The sequence below is a fragment of the Balaenoptera physalus genome (genome assembly GCF_965194825.1).
Source record: "Balaenoptera physalus genome assembly, chromosome: 7".
Classification (NCBI taxonomy): Eukaryota; Metazoa; Chordata; class Mammalia; order Artiodactyla; family Balaenopteridae; genus Balaenoptera; species Balaenoptera physalus.
In genome coordinates, this window is record NC_138886.1 from 66,079,145 (window position 1) to 66,095,366 (window position 16,222).

General features: G+C 38.9%; 1 protein-coding gene across 21 annotated transcripts in view; it reads right to left on the reverse strand.

Annotated features, from left to right (window-relative positions):
- The window catches only part of BNC2 (basonuclin zinc finger protein 2), a 430,833-nt gene that overhangs the window by 252,637 nt on the left and 161,974 nt on the right, over nucleotides 1–16,222 (reverse strand). For 13 of the 21 annotated variants that reach the window (XM_082468017.1, XM_082468019.1, XM_082468004.1 and 10 more), the window contains one exon: nucleotides 9–92. The exons of 7 other annotated variants lie outside the window; for them this stretch is intronic. In XM_082468017.1, the coding sequence (XP_082324143.1) occupies nucleotides 9–92 (84 nt within the window). Of the gene's footprint in view, nucleotides 1–8; nucleotides 93–5,575; nucleotides 16,210–16,222 lie in introns of those variants that run through there. One more of the 21 variants, XM_082468001.1, reaches the window with a different exon arrangement.

Consider the following 16,222-nt stretch of genomic DNA (forward strand, 5'->3'; position numbering starts at 1 on the left):
ACTCCAACCTGGACTTCCAGCCTCTGGTCTGGCTCCTCCAGGTTTGGGCAGAAGTCTGCACCCAGCACTCTGCCAGCACATGCCACTGGAACCTGGGGGAATACGGCCAAGTTAGATGCTGGCTGTGGAGGCTGCTGAAAACTGCACACAAACACACGTGACCCAGGCAGAAGCAGGGACATCCCAACGGCAATTCTGAAACAGAATGGCTTCCATCACGGCTTCACAGGTTTTTGACACTCAGTAGGTCAAATATATTGTAAATATCACACGCCCAAGTTTATTAGCTACCAAAAGGTAAATTCTAAAAAGAAAAAATCCACATAAATTTTATTGCCCCTTGTATCCATAGCATGTAGCACAAAGCAGGCACTTAATATCCGTGGACTGTAGAAGGAGGAGGAGAGAAGAAGGAAAGTCAAAAGGAAGGAAGGGAGGAAGTGAGGGAAGGGAAAAAGAAACAGAATCTCTGCTTGGAATTGGTGACTTTTTTTCTCTTCTCATTTTCTTAAGTGGGAATTAAGAAAACTGCATTCTATAATGCCTAAAGTTCCTTTGCACACTTAAAATACCAGTTCAAATTTTTTTTTCCTATTCCTGGCATGGGCTAGTATTTATTTATCAACATGTATTATTTACTTACTGTATTTAAGCTACATTTAAGAGGCTCATTTTACGTCTGCTCTAATACTAAAAATAACAAAAAAGCTATGATTTAGTAAATGTTTCTCTGTATCTAGAATCCTACAATGAAAGCCGCTAAGATTCCCTTTCAAAACTAAGCTACCTATTACAATTAGTTACTCTCATCCTGAAATATTACCTACTTATTAGTCACATGCTTACTTCATCTTAAAATTTTTAAGATAAAGAGAATTTAGATTCCATTGAAACCTGTTTTCTGCTTTTTAAATTCTTCTCTAAATCTCTACTCAGTATTTCCAAACACATACTACCTTCATTAATCATACAACTATCTATGTGTATCAGAATCTCAATCCATCAATCAGCTTCATCTCACCTGTATCTTCTTTCCCTCTCAAAGCCCTCCTTTGGTATTTTGTTTTATTTATTTTTTTAACTCCAACTGGGATCATCTGTGCCAATCAATTTTCTTTGTTCAGAGATCAGTTTTCAGCCAAGCATGCTGTCTTAGAAGGTATTTCCTTCTTTCTTTTGATCCACAAATCTGTTCACTTCTCCAGATTTAAACAATTTTCAATAAACTCCACTTTGCAAGTTTACTAGTGAATATAACATATATATTTTTTAAAAAGTCAACTCTTCTAACATTTTTAGGTCCAACTTTCCTATTCTTTTCAAGTGTCTTATTCTTTCTTCCTGCCTATTTCCATAAAGTGACATCAACAGAATATCAGCTGTCTTTGAAATTAACCACTCTTTACCCACAAATTTCTTCGTTTGGAGCCTGAGAAGGAAAGGAAAATGAGGTTGCATCTACTGAGCGCTTGCATTGTGCCAGTCACCATGTGGGTACCTTACATCGAGATTAACCCTTTTTTTCCTTTCAACCATCTTATGGGATATGAGCATCTCCATTTCACAAGAGAGGGGGAGCTTTAGAGTAGTTAAATAACTAGCTCAGGGGCACATGCTAGAAAATTACAAAGCCCAAACTTAAGAAATGAGAAAGAGCGAGAACATTTTTCAAAGAAGTTAATGAAAAACATGTAATAGTTGCTTTTAGTAGCATCCATTCTAGAGGCATTTGTTGATGTTTCGTATGAAAGAAATTACGAAGAAGACAATTAAAGGAAATGAACAAAGTGTCACAAGAAATCAAGACCTACTACTCACTCTTTGGTCTGGGACAACATCAGCAAGGTTAAAGGGGATTTCTCCTCTAACTTGAGAAATGAGAAAGAAAGGGGTCATGGAGAGGAATAGAGACACTGCATCTGTCTTGTGTCACCCACAGAACAATGCTGATCCCACCCCACACTGACACGTGGTGAGGGCACCAATGAGTTGTGCGACAGTAATTCTCCCTAGGGTGCAAGAGAAGAATTGGGGAAAAATTACTTAGAATATTCCATATCAAAACAAACCCCCCCCCAAAGTTTCCTATAAAACCTTAATAAACGTGACTACTTAACTGATTACAGCAGATAAGCCAGAATGCATATGTTGCAAATTAAGTGTAAATAATACTTTATTTCATGTACACAAAACAATTGCCACTTACCTTAATATTAGTTGACCATGTCACAAAGACAAAGTTTCTAGTTCCTTTTTACCCTCACAGAAGGCATTTCATAAACACTCTCAAGAGGAATGGAGAAAGTTAAACAACTACAATTACACTCAATTACAACCTCAAACACTTAGAAATACACAGTTGCTGAGAGAAAACAAAAAGGTCTGTGAGTAAGTTGGAAGGAAACTGTGCCAGGCTACTGGAATGCTTCAGCTATCCAAATCACAAAAAGGAACTAGGAGGAAAGCAAAGAGTGCTCTCCGTCTTAGAATCCTAGGATTTCTGAGCAGAAAAGAAAATCCTTCTGATCTGTGAAAACGGACTTCCTTAAAGATGAGAAAATTGAGATTTGAACCAAAATCCACATGGTTTCACTCATGAGTTCACCATCTAACAATACTCCCCCTACCTCACCCACCACAATTAGAGTCATCAATTATCAGACAGAGAAAAAGTATAAGGGAAAGGCAAGCTATATCTGTTTCCAGTTCATCAAAATGTCCCAAGGAAAATACACAGGATATAAAAGTTTGATAACCTTAATTAGGTATAATTCAGCACACATAGACAATTAGGCCTTTTGATTCAGAAGCCTTAGCAGTCAGCCAACTACCTATAAGCAATCAAAAAATGCCTGACAGAAACAGCAGACCTAAAAATTTTTTTTGGCCATGACCCACGGCATGCGGGATCTTAGTTCCCCAACCAGAGATCGAACCTGCGCCCCCTGAAGTGGAAGTGCAGAGTCCTAAACACTGGACAGCCAGGGAATTCCCTTTAACTCATTATTACTCCATTTTAAATTAAGATACTAAAATAGGATGTGTACCTTCTGTTTTCAATGGAATTGAAAATTCAAACTGATTTGGAGAATTCCAATTTTATCCTCTTGTCTTCATGCTACTGTTTAGTGTGCATTTCAACATCATACTTTAAAACAAAGTTCTACCGTGATTTTCATAAAATGTTCACAGTGATTTTGATCTCTGAAACGTAGTAGGACTAACGGGACATTTTATTTTTTTATTCTTTGTGGCATCTTTGTATACTTTACTCTTAAAGTAATAAAAACATTTAATTTAAAAACAAAGAAAAAAACTAAACTGATCAGCTAGTATTTCTAAACAGTAGGCTGCAGGTTTCATTATGGGATGGTAATTGTCTAGAACTCATCTAAATTTCATTCGGCTGGTGCTATAACAGGAAGTAAGAGGCCTTGAAAGGGACCCTCTAGAATCCCCAGGGAAGCTGGAGCTGAGTGCATATCTACTCTCCTGTAGAGACCTCAAAGGAATCACGGTGTGCGAGAGAGCTATTTACAACTTACTTTGTGTATAATCAGCAGAAACAAAAGATATGACAACAAGCATAAAGGCCTCGCTCTCTCTCTCCTCTCAGGAGAATTCAACAAGGGAGGGCCACTGGGCATTCACTTCAGTGTCAAAAGGGCTTCCAGAAAACATATTTTCTGTGGGGCAGGGAGGAAATATGGCAGGCTTCCTACACACACACACGCGCACGCACACACACACGCGCGCACACACACGTTCTTTGTTTACTGAGATCATACATAAAGACTGTTAGGGACCAGATTTCTGAAAAGAAGACATAAAAACCTCCACATTGTAAACGGGAGCTACCGTTCAAAATACTTGAAGAAGGTGGGTGTAAGGAAAGCAACAAATGAAGAAAGAAAGAGGGGCAGAAGTGATAACTTGGGAAAAGAAACGTGTTACCAAGAAAAGGTCTTATAGAATCTGGGGTGCTTCTTGCAAAGCCACGGCCCATTTGAACTTTAATTTTATTTTTAAACATTAAACATTCAGGCAGGCATTTGCCTGATAAGCACTATAAAAAGTCAGAGCCTAAATAAATTAACTAACTTCCATGCCATCTCAACTCTTTGGTGAAGCTGGCTGTAAGCCCAGAGCAGTTCTGAAGTGTATGTGTTTTGGTGGCTTCCGTCTAGCAGTGAAGGTATGAGGGAAAAGATCTGAACCCAAGGAGAACTTAGAAAAGAATGGAGACAGAGAATTGGCTTTAAAAAATAGAGAGGGAGAGAGATAACCCCAAAAGAGTCCCATGAGAGGACTCAGGGACATGGCTGGGTACAAGCTCTGTTACACTCTAAGCCAGAGAAAAGCAATAACAGCCTCATGTCAGTGGTTAGATGATACCAAGCAACAAGAGGAAATACTCAGATAATGCAAAGAATTCAGGAAGACCATTCAGTGAAATGGATTTGAAAATAAGCGAGCCAGGAGCACTTGTGACAAAGAGCAGATAAAGAAATAAATTAATTACCCAACACTGTAAAGACAGGGATGTATGTTAAATGCAGTGCAGCAAACAAGTGAGAGGAATAAATAGAAAAATAAGGTGAGCTAAGTTGCTGGAGGTGCAGATAACGTCCATCTTCATTTTTCAGGTGACGATTGAACTAAAGACAACATTCCAGGCCTAAGCCTTCCCAACCATGGAGCCCCAGGCCTTAGCCGCAGAAGGGCCACATATACAGAACCTAAAGCTTAAGAATGAAAAACACCACTTCATGATCAGAAAGGAACTGCTGAGTCAAAACAGTATTTATGCAGCTGCCAATACAGAATGGCCAGAAATATGCTGGTTCTTACAGAGGCCTTAGATGAGGCAGGGTGTTGGAAGGTGAGAAGGATGAACAAGATGTTACAGGAGAAGAACTGAATAGGACGGTGGACAGTCCCCTCTGAGCCATCCCAGAACAGTGAACTACAGGAGCAGGATGAGAGACGAGAGAACAGAAGAGGGTTAAAGATGGGATTCTGCCACTCAACAGGCTGACAGACACAGAAGACTACTGGGTGGGGGTGGGTTGTAAAGCATCCTCACAGGAGCCAGGAACTAAGTGAGGTTCAGTCTCTTTCTGCCTCGTGGGCTGGTCCTCTTGGGGGAGCTAGGGCCCTGGCCCTGTGATGGGAGCAACCACTGCAGGTACGATTACAGGAGATTTTCAAAGCCACAAACAACAAAAAAAATACCTTGTTTTTATACTGCGAAAGGCAAGATAAAAGATAAAAATCTCTCTTCCCTGGTGACAGACACCCTGAGGAGCCTGATGGACCATGAATAATGCTAAAATTACACAGAATCTTTCTTACAGAGCCTCAAAGGGCCTTACACAAAATATTTATTAATTCCCCTATCAGACGAGTAAGGGGTGGGGAGGAAATTTCCACCGCACTCTTTTTATTTTTAAATAAGAAAACTGAGGCCTATCACTATGGTCTCCCCTCCACATTTGATAAGTTGGACAGAACTGAAATGAAGACGTAGTCCTCTGAACTACCATGCTAGAGTTTTACTAGAAAAGTCTCCTACCATTTGATAGAGTTCACCTATTTCTCCACTTCTTGTTTTATGTGGGTTTTAGCGCTGAAGAAAATGAGGATGAAGTTATTTGCTCCTATGCCATGGATGAACTTTATACCCAAGAAAGAAAAGTACAAAATGAGATTATTTTCAACTGGTTTACAATCGTTCTTGTCATTCAGTACATTGGAAATTGAACACCCCAGGTTGTTGCTCATGGGCATAAACATCGCCAAGTCTGATAACTGACATTAAGTGAAATTTCAAATATATGTATGTATATACATGCCCAGATAAACTTTCTTTCTGCCCTCAAGTCTCACCTCCAACTATCCTAAAGGCAGGTAATATGCAACGAGCACTGGCTTTGGAGTGAAACCTCTGTTTTAACCCCAGCTGCAGTACCTTGTGAAGTTGGTCAGTTAATTACCAATTCAGAGCTTTATTTGCTGCATCTGTAAAATGGGAGTAATTATATTTACTGTGTAGGGTTGGCAAGGTTGAAGGAGATGACACAGGTAAAACACCTAACTAAGCAGGCTGTAGGTACACAGCATAGGTAATGATACTTCCCCAGATATCTCCCTCTGCCCCCCAGCACACCATTCCTATCAGGGCTGAGAAGTTTGAGACAGTGAGGGGAGGAATTTGGGTGGGGTGGGGTGGAAGCAAACTCAAGTGTCAAAGGAATAATATAAGCAATTAGGGAAACCGAAAATTATACCTATTCAATTGGTCTCAATTAGGGGCCAGCTCCATCAACTTGTAGACGGCTTCCTAGAACACTGTGTTGACGAAGACTATGAAGATGTGTCTGGGCTCTGAGAGAATGACCACAAAAGTCTTCTCTGGGGGAAGTAGTAAGAAGAGATACATTTCACTCCCTGCCACTCCTGCCCCAGCCAAGGCTTTCCCAATGAAAACATAGGCAATTTTCTGAGTTCTCTTTCATGCTAGTGGCTTGACCTATGAATTAAAAGTAAGGAGTTCCCAATACACACGACTATACATAAAATAGATAAACAACAACGACCCTCTGTATAGCAAACGGAACTATGTTCAATATCTTGTAATAATCTATAATGGAAAGAATGTGAAAATCAATGTGTGTGTGTGTGTGTGTGTATAACTGAATCACTCTGCTGTACACCTGAAACACTGTAAATTAACTACAGTAAAAAATAAATAAATATAGGATGAAAAAGTAAGGAGTTTCCAGGGAGCTCGTGAATAAAGTCTGAAGAAGCCCTACCTTTTGGAAAAAATAACCCAAAACTAGACAGCAAACCGATAGACAACCAACAGTCTAGGTCAGTGGTTCAAGGTGTATTCTCAGCCCAGGAACATTATTAGCATCACCTGGGAACTCGCTTGAACTGCATTTGCAGCCCCACCTGAGACCTACCTGTGACAGACCCCCTGCGGGGTAGAGCCCAGCCAGGTGTTTTTACAAGCCCTCCAGGTGATGCTAATAAGCATGAAAGTTTGAGAACCACTGGCCTAAATAAACTTGAAAATCAAAAAAGAACTGGGAAGGCAAAAGTTTTCTAGATGATAACTTAGTTTTAGAAGAGATATGTCTGGGGGGGCGGTGGGGAAACAAGGGAAGAAGGAAGAACAAAGAAGCAAACATCAGGGCATAAGATCCAGGATCTCCCAGAATCTCACTCTGTGAAGGAGAGTCAGCATGTCAGGAAAAAGCCCAAGTGAGCAAGCCACCTTAGGAGCAGTGGTATGGGCAACTCCACAGGTGCTGCAAAAATGAGAAGGCAATAATTTGGGGACAGACATTAGCTTTAGCATTCAAACTAAATAGCACTTTAAAAGGACCCATGTCACCTTGAACTCAGCCACTGGATTTGCTCCACTCAGCTGGTCTCCCTGATTCTTCACAGAGATCAAGAATGAGGATGAATTTGGGACTTCCCTGGTGGTCCAGCAGTTAAGATTCCACGCTCCCAATAAAGGGGGCCTGGGTTCGATCCCTGATCAGGGAACTAGATCCCGCATGCCGCAACTTAAAAAAAAAAAAAAAAAAGGTCCCGCAAGCTGCAAACGAAGATCCCGAGTGCTGCAACTAAAAAGACCTGCGCTGCCAAATTAATTAATTAAATTTTTTTTTTTAAAGAATGAGGATGAATTTAACTATCTCTAATGAGGGGAAAGAGACAAATTTCAAGCCATGATCACCAAGAATTTTTTTTTGAGGGGGCGGCATTTTTTAGAAAGGAGTTCACTTTGGAAGAAAACAAGTGCATTTCACTTGATCTTACTTCATCAAAGGCACAAAATGGGACAGATCAATGGGGTTGTTTTTCCCACCCTACATTTCACAACACTGAAAAGGAATGAAAAAGGTATATGTAAGAAAGCAGAAAAGGGAGTTTGAGGAATGAAACATGGTAGAGGAATGTGTCACACTCCAGACAGTGAGAGAACAAATACTACCCTCCCAAAATTCAACATCCCATGTTACCTCTTGAACCACCTACATTAAACCTATTATGGAAAAATAAAAAGTTTAAGTTGCCATACAAGGAGCAGTTAAACTAGATTGAACACACGGCGGTTGTCTAGAGAAGCAGATTCCTCTGGACTAGCCTCTTGCCCCATTTGACGTGGGTTAGACTTATTATGAAGAGTGAGACTGAAGGCAGGCCACAAATGGTACCAACAGACCAGTGGAATTCCGGGGTACTGTAACCAGGAGAGCTGGCAGGGAGCCATCACCACATCCAAAGCGCACAGTGCAGTATGCCCAAGATCAATGAAGCAACATGCTTCTCTCTGCATGCAAAGCTTGAACGTAGGTAATGATAAGAGAAGGAAGGAAATGAGAAGGTTGATTCACCCCTACTGTTCCCTACAATAAAAACTTTCCCAACTCAAACATAAGTCATACTGTGCATTGCACAATCGCCCCTCCAAACTTGCTGAGGACCCCAGACTAAAAAGAGAAAATGCACAAAAGCACATGAGGTTGATTTCTTTGGAAGACCCACTCTCACCCTACCCACCCCACCCGCTTCCCAACCCTAGATCAACTGGGGTGAGATCTAGGGAAGGTGAAAAGCTGTACACAGTATTCTGTACCAGACAGGTAACAAGTGAACCTAAACCTCTCCCACCAACGGCATCTCTCTGTTACTGAGGGTCTCAGGAAGTAGTGAGAAGATGAAGTAAAAGGGACTTCTTTATACTGTCCTTGGGGATCTTACAAGGTATTTCTTCAAACTGAACATACTTTACTCCTGAAATCTAGGGGCTTTAGAATCTAAAAGAGGCTTAGTAGACAATAGAACACTTTATATATGATAAAACACATGGTTTTCCATTTTGTGTGTTTTTGATATTAGTAGTCTCAAATAAAGATAGAGCTATTTATGTCAATGACTTATCATGATAAGAAATGCTATAAAATACCATTTTCTCTCTACATGCTTTCCTTTCAGATGTGATGCTCTTCCCTGGTTTCATCTGCCACCCGTATGAGAACAATGCTCCCCAATCCCTATTCCTTACCTCTCATGTGAGTTCTAGCCCTGCACTTTCAAGCTCCCACTAGAAATTTCCAAGTATCCAGTTAACACCTCGAGCTAAACAAGCAAAGCATATGGGTTCACTGCTATCCTTTCTTTACTACAGCTCTACCTTGACTTGGGTTTTTTTTTTGGTTTTTTTTTTTTTTTTTTTGCATTATTATCACCAGAATCCCATTAACAAAGACTCAGAACCATAGATCATGATTAAAAGCCTTCTGCTTATTTCCCAAACCCAATAAACTCTGAAAGTCTATTTTTCCCTTCCCATCCCCTCAGTTGTCCTCCCACACACCTTCCAGATCATTTCTCTCCTAGATCATTTCTAACAGGAGTATGCTCAGACCTTTGCCATAACCCTTACGTGATTGATAATCCCAACTTTATCGTTCCACACTCGTCAACCAGGGCCACATACCACCCCTCTAACTGTCAAACATATTCTCCCAGACGATGTTTAGAGTTCCCCACAAATTACCAATTAACGAAGTTCCATCCAGGCCCTCTACAACCTAGCTCTGCCCTGCCCTTTCCAGCTTCATCTCTCCTCCTCCTTCATGACAAATGCTGAACAGAGTCTAATTAGACTACTTGATGTCTCTTGCTTACTGCTCTGGGCTTTCCCAATTTGACATAGTTCTCATACTGCTCTTTTTTTGGAATACCCTCTCCTGCACTAAACTTTTGAACATCTCTGTATTTCTAGATGCCACTCCTTCCACAAAGTTTCCTGATACCCCCAGGCAGAAGAGATCTCCTTCCCAGCATTCTACCACTGTTAGGCCCGTCAGCACTATACAACCGTAGACTTTAAATACACTACATGTTTTCCTCTTTAAGGGCAAGAACTAACTTGCTTCTCTCTTTGTTTCTCCCCATAGCACCTACCAAACAGCTTTACATACAGCAGATACTTAACAAATGCGTGCAAAATAAATAATAAATAAATCTCTTAAAAGTCACAGTGGCACCAGTGACCCAATGTTACAGATAGAGTGATTTTTAACTATATCATTATTCCACCTGATCCTCAAGAAATACCCTTAGGGCAATAAGGGGCCAATAATTCCTACTTTATAAAAATTCAAGATGCAAAGAGGTTGCTATTTATGCACAGAGCAGTCTTCTGAGCGTAATTTAGCCTGTAAAGGTCCAGTAACTAATTCAATGTCACCCTGTTGATTTGTGGCACATTTCTGCTGAAATGATACTTCTGTTGCTAACTTTCCTTCTGGCTTACTTCAGGATACCTCGAGAACCTTACCCCATCAAAGCAATCTTCTACAGGTAAGAAAATGCACAACATCTCCTCTAAAACCTAAGTTTTAGGGGTATTTCTCTGCCCCACAAGTTGTCAACAAATATACACTGGCATATATAGCCTCTTAGTTTAAAATTTACTAGGCTTCAGAGTAGGGGAAGGTGTGAAAACCTCCTATAATAAGCTTTTTAAAAAGGTATCGATTGCCATATACTTGGAAAGAAGGTAATCAACCCATTATACTTCCCTGAGATAAGAAGACATTTCTAAGATACTAGGAGAGCAGCTTACAGACAACTGGGGGTAGATTTCCAGCCCTCATCAGTTTCTGCTTTGTTTCAAGCCAGGAGTAGGCAACGACACCCTCTGAGCCAAATGCTAGCCTGCTGCCCACTTTTGTAGATAAAGTTTTATTGAAATACAGCTGTGCCTATTCCTTTATGTATATAGTCTACTGCTGCTTGCGGCTACAAGGACTGAATTGAATAGTTGTTACAGAAACCACACAGCTGCCTAAACTATTTACTATCTGGCCCTTTATAGAAAAGGTTTGCCAACCACTGTTTTAAGCTACACAAAATTATACTTCTTTCCCCATGAACATCACTTTCAAGAATTCACCTTTAGTAAATAAGAACACAAGTGCAAACAAGAATGTTCATATGGAAGCAATACTCTTTGTAAAAGAAAAGAACTGGCAGCAACCTCAACGTCCACAAACCAAGAACCTGTTAAGTAAATTATGGTACAATGATATACTGAGGATCCATTAAAAATTATGATGGCTATCTTTAATTACAGACATGGGAAGATATCTATGACATGGTTGAGTTAAAAAAAAAAAAAAGAAGTCACATATCCATAATCCTTTTATATAACTAGCATCTATCCATATATCCGTATGTATGTGTAAATGAAAAAAGATGACTAAAAAGATTTTAATTAAATGGTTCCTTGGTGGCACCCTTTCAGATAGTGTTTACTCTTTGTAGCTTTCGTAATGAGATCTTCACCGTAAAGATGTACCCTTTATAAGAGCTGTAAAAAAAAAAATCAGTTTAAAACTTTTAAAAGTTAAAATCACCGTGTTAAGTTTAGGATTTGCGTTTTATAAAAAGCACAGCGTTTTTGGTTTGGTTGTTACCATTACTAATTTTCCTTTTTCTTTGTTTTAAACACAGAAAGGCTCTTAGATTCACCAATAGCCTACACATCTACAAAGCGGCATCCCCACAGAATGCGGCAACCTCCTTACCAGACTGTAAAAGTCCCCTTACAAAAGCATACATGGGTTAGGAGGAAGAGGTTAACAGACCAGTCCCTCGATGGAAATGTATTAATTCAATCGGTGTCTTGCTTCTGGATTACCATTAAAAGGTTCATAAAGTACCCAAAAGCCACATAAGATTTTAGAATTATGCTACTCAATGACTGATGCTCAGTGAAGAGGAAGAAAAGGGAGATTTTTCTCCACTCTCATTTTCTTCAACAAAAGTAAGCTTCTGCAAGATTGGCACAAGTATTTTTGAAACTGGTAACTGAAAAGGCTAAGTGTGTACATGATACAATTATTAAGAACCCAGTACCACCACTGATAGAGACATGCTAACTGAACACTGCATAAAGCTTGCAAATTAATGACAACAGGAACAGCAGAGGAAGAAATTGCTAACAGCAGCCAACACAGCTCACCCTCTCTGTGCAGGACTTCACAGCTACCATTTCTAACCCTCATTTTATAAATGAAGTAAGTGGGTTTCCAAAGTCACATTAAAGAAGGGGTAAATTCAAGTGCAAATACATCTGGCTTGAAAGCCTATACTCTTCCACCCATGCTGATAAATAGAAATTGTATTTCTAATGAAGTACTATACAAAATCCCAAAATAAATGTAGCAGATGAAAAAACTTGAAATTCCTGGTTTATAGAAATATTACAAAATTACCATGTCAATTAATTTGTTTTATAAGCAATTTATTTAAAACAGTATGCTTTTTAAACATTTTCTCAGAGTTAAGTCTACCCATATTCTCCGTCCTTACATTTATTCATGTATGCATATGATATGTGTACGTCTTTTACAGATATGCTATAGCATTATATAGAGCACAACTTTTTAATATTGTCAAACTGAAGTACAGTCTGTATACATTTGTGGACACAGACTTCTGTTAAACATAAAGCTGTGACTTGGTTTTTTATGACTCTTCCCACAGTAAAATTACTTCACTGCTCTGGATTAAACAAAATCTGTGCCCTGAAAATTAACATGTGCTGTACAATGATATAATTAAATTTTTTTTTACATTGGTATTTACCCCCACTATTTTTCTCTTAGGTATAGCCTCTTCTCAAATTAGGTAGAGATTAGGCTTTCCTGTGAATTCCCCATAATTGCACCTCCAAGCTCAAGATGATAAACAAACCCTTTAACTCCCAGACTAAGGAGTTATGCTATGCCTCCTTCCTTCTTGGGGGTGTAGAGGCATTAGACTATGGTTTTCTAAGCAGTTATTCCACGGATCCCTAGTAGAAGCCTAAAAGATAGGACTCTGAGGCTAGACCCTTTTCATCTAGAGCAGCTCTAATTTTTATCAGTTCTGCATGTTGGCTTCCCTGTAAAATTTAATTTGAAAGGAAAAACAAAAAACGGCAGGTTCAACAACTAACTCTTATTCTTTTTTTTTTTTTAATAGCCGGCTTAAGTTATAGACGGATGAAGAATGTGGGAGAGGAAAAAGCAAAGACTTTGGGGGTCAAACTTGCTGGATACAGGTTTGAGACCTTTATTTCCTCATCTGTAAAATGAAAATAATTGTACCTGCCCTGAATGCTTTTGCAAGAGCTGAGAAAGACAAAGTGGGTACCACCCCTAGCACACTGTGTGAGCTAAGAGGTAGCTATGAAATGATTAGTTTTTAATCCTCATTCTTTTACTCTTAGCAACAGGTGAAAGTAAACGCTAAGCCAAATATTTATTTTAGATCTAAGATGGAGTATGCTCAAACTAGTGTTGGCTAAGAGAAACGAGATGTTAGGCAAAATAACAATGCTAATCAAAGACCATCTACGACAATATTAATGTACTACTCATGAGAACACAATTACTTTTGATAAAAACATAATCCAGATTTAAAAACAATAAAAGCAGCACATTTTGCTCAACAAATATTTCCCAAGCCGTTAACTACACTTAAGGCATTGTGCAAGACTGTAAATGAAGATAAAATATTACCCCACTACACGTGTAGGTTGCTTGCTACTATTTTAATTCTACTAAAAGGTGTAAACACTATTCGCTTTAGTGTGACCCTGATTCCATGAACACAGTGAATATTCACAAAGCCAGGGATAGAGGCCAGGGTGCTCTATTAATGGAACTTCTAGCTCTATTACCAAGTGCTAACGATAATGAGTATCATAAAGCAGGAAGCTTTGATTCAAGCAAGTGATTAGAACTGATGATACAAAGGTAAACAGAACTCAACAGAATTTGCCAACTTGGCTTCTAGTCTATCGTTAGCCATAACTGATATCTCAGAAATAATAGCATCGCTCTGACATCCAGGAAGGCCATCCCAGTGAGAATTTTGCAGAGTGGCAAAAACACAAGACTAATGGATGATACAAGTGATTCTCAAAAAAAAAAAAAAAAAAAAAGAAGAAGAAGAAAGTTGCTTGCCAATGCCTAATACCTCCTTTCCTACAGATAACTGGAGAAATTAAAACTTTTTTTTAAATTTACCCCCTTTTTTACAAAAATTGAAGCTTTCCAAGGGAAGCCTGCCACAGGGCAAGCTCAAAGAATAGGATCTACAGTTTACTGAACACCTACTATGTACCTGAGCTTCACAGGTGTTTTCTCATTTCATCTTCCTGACAAATTCTCAAGTGTTCTTGTCCCCATTTTAACACTGAAGAAAATAAAGGTTAGGGATAAAGTGACTCACCCAAGGTCACAAGACTAATAAGTGACAACAACAGAATCTCAACTCAACTCCCCCAAACCCCTCAACTCCCACCAGAGTTCTGCAATGCCAAACAATACTGGCTGGTACAATGGGAAGAGAAAAATGCTGAAAGAACAATTATTTATATTTTAAAGAAAGCTTGATTTTTTAGGGAAAAAAATCCTAAGTCAACTTTAATTTTCATATTAAGGAGACATGATACTGGAGTATTTCCACTCTTTCCCTCTTGGATTATAAAGGGAAAATTTTAATAAATTGGAAAGGTTTTGAATACAACCACAACATCCTTTTTATAATCAAAAACTGCTTCCATGATCAGGATAACAATTTTTTTTTTAGATAATCTAAGCATACATGATAGACTTTTTTTCTCAATTTGGCACTGCTGACGAGTTTTTCTACTATTTAGGAAAAAGAATTAACTTTGAAATTGGCTGTAAGGGAAAAAAAATCCAGCGCAAAGTAAGTTTAATAGTCCTCTGAAAAGTGCACTTTAAAATTTGGAACTAAAAACAAGAATCATCAAAAGAAAACTTCCATCACCACTTTATTACATTCAACAGAGTAAAAAGAATTCTTAAAGTGAGTATTCTCTAGAATGTAACGGAAATTCTAATGAATTCATCAAAAATTTGAAGTGCCAAGTCCACACATAAATCTTGATTTTGCTATAGAGTTGACTGCTTGTTGGTTTAAGACCTCCCATAAACAATGTGAATCTATCTGTTTATAGATAATAAACCATCTATGGACAGCACTAATCAGATTAAACTCGAGGTCTATCTTGACAAAACCATCGTTTTACAGAAATACATAAATCATGTACCAAAAACTCTATAAACATGGCACATAGCCCCACTCATAGTTTACTTTTTTGTGGTATATTCTTGACTTAAATTTCTGTTACATAACATTAAAAAAAAAATTTATCAATGTAAAACTATCCTGGCTTACCAACTCTAAAAAGTTTTTCCTTGCGTTCATTTGGCAGTTATCAAAGTGTGCATGTACACACAGGCACACACACATACGAAACTCTATGTATATTATATATGCATTATTAAGGAAGAGAAAAATGACTCATCACAAGAGCATGAAATCAAAGAAAGTATTAAGGTTTGAAAGTGAAGAGAAACAGGTAACTCAAAACTAAATTCAAATTATGATGATATGTTTACTTAGGTAAGCCCAAGATAATCCATACATCTCTTATTCACAGGGAAAAAGTCAGACGCATGAATATTCTATAAAGTCCCAATGCAAAATCAGAAGGCCGTTCCATACATCCACATTTTAATCTGTTATAAATTAACTTGAGTGAGATCAAATCATGAAGCCATCCTGACTGCTACATGTAACATGCACAATTACAACCCAAGTCAAATCGTACACACCCTCAGTAACCATACCTCAAACAAGTGGAACAGTGGAGGACCAGGCTAGAGTTTCCCCTGGAGAGGGACAGGGGTCAGGGCAATCTGCAAAACGGCTATATCTGAGACAACTACAAAACCTGAGAATGTCCTCAAACCCTAAAGGTGCTCACACGGCTTCACAACAAAGTCCCTTTACAAGATCCACAGCCCAGATGACCTGCATCTTTCAAACTGTCCTATTTCCAGAATTCCTGATTTTAAATCACACTGGAAACCTTTGGCTGCAACTGAACTAGAATGGTTCTGCTTCGCCCTTCTAAACACCAAGGAGGGGGGAAGAACAGTGCCATACTTAATCCTGTTTTGTTTCAAACTCTCGGACCTTCTGCATTCCAAAATTGTATCCCTCTGACTAATATAAACCGTTATGAGAGAAAAGGTTTTTTAAAAAAAAAAAAAAAAAAAAAACCCACACACCCCAAAGCAGCCAGTGAGAAGGAATGAGGGAG